Source organism: Amblyomma maculatum, chromosome 1 (assembly GCF_055883805.1).
Source record: "Amblyomma maculatum isolate TAMU_Amacu chromosome 1, ASM5588380v1, whole genome shotgun sequence".
NCBI lineage: Eukaryota > Metazoa > Arthropoda > Arachnida > Ixodida > Ixodidae > Amblyomma > Amblyomma maculatum.
This window is the reverse complement of record NC_139344.1, coordinates 113,061,840-113,069,453: the sequence shown is the minus strand read 5'-3', so window position 1 is coordinate 113,069,453 and position 7,614 is coordinate 113,061,840. Positions and strand designations below refer to the sequence as shown.

Below are 7,614 nucleotides of genomic sequence, written 5' to 3'. Positions count from 1 at the left end.
AGCACATACACTTGCGCAATATAGGGCGAGAATGCTTTCCAAGAACAGAAATATAACTCGCTTGTTGCAAAGCGTTCATTCCTTTCCGTGAAATTTTGCGCGGCGACTGTCAAGTTGCGCGCAAAGAAGTCCACGGAAGGAGCCTGCATCAGTTGTTTGCGCGGCGTATATATACACTTCGGCGCGCGTTGCTCGAAATCTTGTCATTTGCGCACGCCCAGCCTGCGTGCGCGTCGGGTGATAGCAACCGTTTGCCTTGTTTGTCCTTTTGCTCTGTCGGACAAAAACAGGCAAGCGTATCGCTCTCGAAGTGATACGCGAGGACATTTCGCCCGGCGATCATGTCGGGCTGATGCCTCTTACTGGAGGCTTTTCATTCTGTGGCATTCACATCCAAAGTAAGTATCCGAGAGTGTTTTCAGCTTGCTGAGAATGCGTGCTCATGATGAATGGTCAATTTCATATTTTGAGTAGATTTGCGCCGAGGGAAACGTCCCAATGATTTTTATAAGGGTAGGTTCTCAGGATTGCCGCAGCATGAGAAGGTATAGGTAGCGGGCTTGCCGATATACCAAATTTTCAAGTCAGCCCGCCACTATAATCTTTAAAAATAGGCTTGAGATATAAAGACGGCTTTGTCGCACAGTTGTCATAATGTTGACGGACATCAGAAGGCAGAGGAGTATATAGCTGACTTGTAAGCTAGTGAACTCATCTCTGATAATAGACTCTTAAATATTACAGTTAGGCACCTATTGCTGTCAGATTTCCAGCTGACCTAGACTGTTTACCCTTTGCAAAACTTTCGGTTTAGTTTTGGCGCATTCTTTTTTCAGTGTTTTAACTGGCGGAGCGTCGAAGTATGCAAAATGTGTGCGTTTTTGTAAATTCGTTGCTTTCTGCGAACGATGCTGTCAGCTTGCTGCTCTAAGGGCTGCCACTACGGTTACGGGAGCAACGATAAAAAGGTGCGGCTTTTTTGTTCCCTTTCTCACTCCGAGCTACGGCAGCACGGAGACGTGCCATCTCGCAGGAAATAAACTGATGGGGTCTCATTTGTTTCCCTTAACGTCCGTGTTCATGGGAAACATTTTGACACATTGGATATCGGCCGGTACGATGCATTCGTATGGACGGGAGTGAGTGTCTCAGCAACATGAGTTGCTTAAGCAGAATCTGGGCTTAATTCCTCTTGCATCCTTGTTGTTTTATGGCGCGAGATGCAACTTGATTTACGGCTGAGCGACATGTACGCAAAAAATCCTGCGAACGCCACGGCGGCAATCTTCGCGCGAAGAGTTTTGCGGGTGTCGCCATGCCTCATCAGTCGGATATGCTGAAACAGGAAATTTCGCTCGTCACCCGCAAGTGTCCATCCGATTAGAATCAGACTCTCACTGGCCCTCTCAGATTTGTCCCATAGCTCCTTCAAAGAGTTCTGTGTTCGCCTCAAAAAGCGCTCGTGTAGACAGACCATCGCCGCTCCTGCTGCACCACTTCTGCAGATATTTTGCATTAGCTGTGAGGTAGCTGCAACATTGAATTTTTTTTCGAGATCACTACAGAATCTGCACTGGAGAAATGCGTAAGCCTCACTGTCGCTATGTTGTCCGCAATTCGTGTCAGCGGGATTCCACGAGTAACAGACACTGCGCTTTTCTTTTCCTTTAAACCAATTATAGAACGCCGTTGAACTTTGAACGCTGGTTGTGTTCGACAAGGGGCGCGCGATGTATACTATCGACGTCAAATGAAACGCGAAACGCGAACAGCGGAACGCGTGGCGACAGGCCCAAGTAAGGCCGCTTGCCTGTCATAAGAGAGAGGCGCAAATTTCCGGTTCGCTATGGACAGGACATGTAGTGCGAAGAGAAGATAACCGATGATCGCTTAGGGTAACAAACTGGATTCCAAGGGAAGGAAAGCGTAGCAGGGGACGGCAGAAAGTTAGGTGGGCGGATGAGGTTAAGAAGGTCGCAGGGGTCAAGTGGATGCAGCTAGCACAGAACCGGGCTAAGTGGAGAAATATGGGAGAGGCCTTCGCCCTGCAGTGGGTATAGTCAGGCTGTTGTTGTTGATGATGATGATGATGATAGTTTACTTCTAATTTCTTTGGCGTTCGTTTTCTGCTTTGCCACTGGAGCGCCACATTCACACTCAGCACCGATCACACTTTGCACAGCGCTTTGATAGTGCTTCCGCCGATGCCATGTTATCAGCATCTGGTTGCGACGCGAACAGCGTAGGCTCCCGATCGGGAACGGTCGGTGCGCTACGTGACGTTTTTAATCGCTCTCTCCCGCGCTGCGGCAGTTGCGATCGGTGCTATACGCTCGAGCATTACCGGGCATTACCGGGCATAATCGGGCATTACCGAGTGTCGTAGTCGTCGATGTCTTTTTTCATCTGCGCTTAAAGTGTGCAAAAAGTAACCTCCCCTATATATCTTACCCTATTTCCGGCAGGGCAAGAGATGAAGTCTTGAGAGCCAGAATAGCCAAAAGACCAAGATTTGATAAAAAAAATCTATAAGCGCTTTTATTTACATTACTGTAGCTTTTTCTTTGTAATGAAAGGCTACACAGCTAATTAATTAAAGCACATAAATGCCAAAGAGTCTCGCACGTAATGGACTTGAATAAAGGCCTTCAATACAGTATATTTTGAACTTTGAACCTGCTGTTTTTATTCATTCGAATTTGCTGAATTTCAGCAGCTAGTATTTAATAATTAGACAAGAAAAGACCTCAGTTATCTTAATTCAAATTCATTGCTCATTTGTTTAATGTCCCAAAACAACTTACGTCATGAGTGATGCCGTAGTGGAGGGCTCCAGAATAATTTCGACCGCCTGGAGCTCCATATCACAAGCGCTGATATAGTACAGCAGACGGCCTCCCTGTGCTCCCCCTAGCCCCATCGAAACGCGGTCACCGCGCAGGGCGTAATTTCACTTGTGCCTAGGAGGTTACCGCTGCAAGCCCAAAAATTACGATGAACTAGAGCCCGTACATTTTTTAAATAGAAGCGCTCGGTTTTTTTTTTTTTTTTGCAATAATGCATAGTCGACAATTTCGATTGATTTAGGCAGAATTAAACGAGCCTAGCTTTTTCCACGGACGGAGCAGCCGCTGCCGTTGATAGGTTCATAAAGTGACAGAGGGGTGTGTGTGTGTGTGGGGGGGGGGGGGGGGGGGAGCGTGATCCAATTTATCAATAACCGTTTGACGTTCCGCCCCGCGTTCCACTCTTGCAATCCAACTCAGCAATCACATATAGCGTGACTGGTGGATTTCTCTTCACATTCTTCACCAGCCACCCGTCTCGTCCCTCACACCCTTTGCTTGTTTTCCCTCTCCCAATTCAATCTACTCTGAAAGTGGAGGGGTACCTTTCTCTCCATTTTGTCACCTGCCTCTCAAACCTGCAGACCGACCACCTGGAGCATTTTAGCGTGCACTGACATCGCATAGAACACGGGCACCTTGCTTTTCGCCTCCATTGGAAAGCACCGCCGCTGCAGGGATTTGTCCCGCGTCCTTATGTCCAGAAGTCAGGCGCCCTACCCACTTTTGGCAGTATATGTATTCAGTAATCGCAGGCTACAAAGAGCCTGCTAGCCGTCTGAAAGCCTACTAACTCCTATTCATTAGCCGCAAAATTGTAGGCAAGGTGTATTAAGAAGAACAAATGGAATAAATTGGCGACGAACAACTAATACTACTGGATATTGTTCGTCACTGCCATGGCGCCCATCTACCTTTGTGCAGTAGTCAGTAAAATAAAATGGCGAAACCTATTTCGAGTGCGCCAGAACTACGACATGCGAAGTATCATTTGGAAGTTATGTAAACGTGCAGTCAGGAAAGCCAGAGATTAAAGTTTCTATAATTTGTCATGAAAGGAAGTTCAACGAAATCTCAATTAATGAACTCCTGCCTCATCACTTGGATGAAGTCTCTCATCGGGAACTGAAAAAAGAAAAAATCTAGGAACAATATGTCTATGTGACAACATAACGGATGTCAGAAACTATGCTCGCTAGAGTGCTGATTCCACCTGCTATCCAATGAAATGAAGCCCTTTAATGCACATCACAAAAGAAATGGCGCTTGCTGCCACCTCTCCGTCCAAAGCGACTGAAGCGATCAAGCAAATGAATTTTTTGAAGTCATGAGCAAACCCTGTTTTATTCGGTCTTTCATTAAAGGACGAATTAGAAACTTCATATGCCCGTCTCCCTGTGATAAGTGATATATGAGAAACCGAAAATGGTACGTCTGTAAATCTACTGTAGTTATTAACTATTACAATCAGTTTTGGAATTGGAATCATTGGGAGTACTTTAGTTGCAATAACAGGACTCGTTATATTGGGAAAAAAATTAGCGAATACTCTCGGAGGAAGGGGGGCACTTCCTTGAATGTGCCTTCTTAACGAAAGTAGGGCGCGCTTTGTCCAGAGTTTTTGTTTTAAAGAAAATGTTTTTCGATTGTCTTGCCCATGAAAACTAATTTGACTACACTACGTTGCAGTTCATCTTGCTCCGAGGGTACCTCGACAAGCACGTGGTGTTCCCCTTCAACGCCAGTCATGAACAGTGAAGAATTCCGGGAAGTGGATGGTTTGTGGATGCACTCTTTCTTTCAAGAAACTCTTATTCGCTCTGCAATGGCCTACAGACCACGCCCAGACGACGTCTTCATAGTCACGTACCCTAAGTGCGGCACAACGTGGACGCAGTACCTCGTTCTCAGCATTCTGACCAAGGGAAACCCGCCCACGACTGCTGTAGATTTTATGCTAGCGTCACCTTACTTGGAGATGATGGGCGCTGAGGCGGCCGAAAAAATGATCAGACCCGGACTTTTGAAGACGCACCTGCCATTCTGGAAGCAGCCGTACTCTCCGAAGGCGAAGTACATCTACGTCACGCGCAATCCTTACGACGTTTGCGTGTCATACTACTATCACATGAGAAGCATGACTCCGAAGAGTGTGAGAGACGTTTCTTTCGATAAATTCCACGAAATGTTTATTTCAGGAAAAGTTTCGTACGGTGATTATTTTGACCACTTGCTGTCATGGTACGAGCATCGCCAGGAGCAAAACGTTCTTTTTTTTACGTACGAACAAATGAAAAAAGACACTGACTTTTGGACTGTCAAGGTCGCTAGCTTTCTCAATGAAACTTACGGGAAAGAGTTACGCGGCGATCCAAGCTTGCTTCGAAGGGTGACGGATGCATGTAACGTGAGTAATATGAAGGGCGTGTTCAACGACCAAGTACAGACGCTTGTGAAAGATTTGCTAGACTTACCTGCAGATAAGCTCATTAAATCCATGAAAGTATATCGAAAGAACGCGGAAAACAGTGAGGAGATGCATGAAGACAATGGATACATTCGCAAAGGCATCATCGGTGACTGGAAGGCCCACTTCACTCCTAAGCAGATTGCAAAAACAAAAATGTGGATTGCCAAAAAGACAAAGGGATCAGATGTGATGCATCTTTGGAAAGATCTCAACCTGCCATAAAGGCCTGCATGTATCTGGATTAAAAATAACAAGGGTGCACTCTAGTCTCCTTGCGTGCTGAAATGCGAATGCATTCCGAGTTCCGGGTGTAATTCTTTTGTGAGCTCGTTCTGCGTTTCGTTGCTTTTCCGACGTCTACAAGTTTATTTTACTTTACTTTATTTTGGTTACTTTACTTTTTAGTAGAGTTTTTGTTTTTATGTTATATTAGTTTTTTGTTTCTTTAATGTTATTTTATTTTTAGCTATGTTCTGTTTATTTTATTTTTCATTTGCGTGCTTGCTTTACTTTTATTACCAACCTTATCCTTTTTTCCATTTCCATCAACATTCCCCAAGTGTCCTTACGCTATACAAGACGAATTATGGACTCGTTGGCATGAGGTTGGAATAAAGAATTGTTGTTGGGAGGCCAACTTTCATTGCTATATTTTACAGCGTACTGTCAAAAAAGAACTTCCCATAACCTTGTATGCTCCCGGTTGAAATTGATGAAGTTATATCGCTTGATATGTTTATCGTTCAGGGCCTCCACAGCTTGCAAAAGAAGAGAATGAATATTCCTTAAGCAGACGTCGATGTGCGTCCGGCAAGTGATACCTTCATTGAAAAAGCTTCATTTATTACAGAAGTGTGTCGAGCCCAAAGCAAACCCCCGGAGTCGGTGAGCATTCTTAAGAATGCTTACAAAAAAAAAAAAAAAAAAAAAAAACACAATTGTGAGGTCATGTTGGTGTTATTTTCAGCATCCGCAACATGCCATCTTGAATTTAGTTTGGGATCAGGCAGGTCTGGTAGGGGCATAATATTGATGCAGAGTTGAATTTCAACAGAAAACTGACCATTGTGCTGGAGTTGAAGATTCTCAAGATTATTTCTAGATAAATATTTTTCGTGTTTAATTAATGCTGAATTTATTGGGCTAGAAAACTTCATATTAATATGTGTATTCGATGAACGACTGTGTGCCGAATCAATTGTTCGGCGACATTCAACACTGCTGCAGCCCATAGTCCATATTTGACTCCATTACCCATAAAACAACGTCTGAATCGGCTACTACCAGCTTGTTAGCAGAATTCACTTTTCACAGTCCTGGAGTGCTTTGGTGCTGCACATAACACTGTTGTGAGCATTCCTCTCTTCTGCGGCTGCTGCCAAGGTTACATTGGCACTTGCCGCAATGTAACTACATCGAGGGAAGGAATGGTAAGTCTGTTTCCGTATCATATTTCTCGGACTGCAAGAATGGAGGCGAGTGTGTGGAACGTGTGGGACAGGGTCCAGTGACATCCAGGCACGGAGGGTAGGCATACAATTGGACGCACAAGGTGGAAGCTGAGAAGATGAAAAATTTCGAGAGCACTGTGGAATCTGCACTGCAGAAAGGCGAAATCCTGGGCGTTGCTGCTGTACATGGTACATCGCGCGCCCTTGGTCGAATACACCAGCGTTCTGTTGAACGCACCGACATTCGCCGGCATTCTATAACCGGTTTACAGGAAAGGAAAGGCGCAGTATCTGCCACTCGCGGAATCCCGTTGCTATCATCCTCACGGCAGGCAAGAAGAATTATAATGTTCGTTTCATGATCCCGGGTGTGGTGCAGTTGGATAAAACGAGGCTGGGGATCCGAGAGATGGAGGTTCGATTCCCGGTGCAGATATCATTTAACTAATTACTAATTAATGTTGGATATTATCACAACTAAATTACTCAGTTATGTCGATGACGCCATAAGTTTGATTCAACAGGCTCCCGCTGACTAAATTTTCGAAATTTCCGCCTAACCGGATGTAACGTTACATTAGCTATAGACAAGCGTCATGTCTGTAAACATAGGGTGTAAGCAAAAACGCGCATGCCTACACTGCGCCAAGCGACGCTGCCTTCGAAACCGGTTCGCGCGTGCGGATATGCTAAAGCGTAAGCTTCACTTGTACGTTGAAGTAGCTTGGTTTATGCCTGGAGAGTACAGTTCAAGCACTTTTGCAGCCGATTACTGCCGGAATTACCCGGCAAGGAGCTGCATTGGCTTCCATCCCCGCGACCTCAACAGCGCGCAGCTATGGTGGGC

General features: G+C 45.3%; 1 protein-coding gene across 2 annotated transcripts; it reads left to right on the top strand.

The window, feature by feature from the left end:
- Positions 1 to 248: 248 nt before the first annotated feature.
- Positions 249 to 5,948, top strand: LOC146203518 (sulfotransferase ssu-1-like). Of its 2 annotated transcripts, none has more exons than XM_084585712.1 (2): positions 249 to 398; positions 4,536 to 5,948. In XM_084585712.1, the coding sequence occupies exon 2, from the start codon at positions 4,594 to 4,596 to the stop codon at positions 5,536 to 5,538; it is 945 nt and encodes a 314-aa protein (XP_084441838.1). In that variant the 5' UTR covers positions 249 to 398; positions 4,536 to 4,593; the 3' UTR covers positions 5,539 to 5,948. The 2 variants fall into 2 exon arrangements, with proteins under 2 accessions (XP_084441838.1, XP_084441839.1); XM_084585713.1 differs by lacking the exon at positions 249 to 398 and adding an exon at positions 925 to 968.
- Positions 5,949 to 7,614: the final 1,666 nt, after the last annotated feature.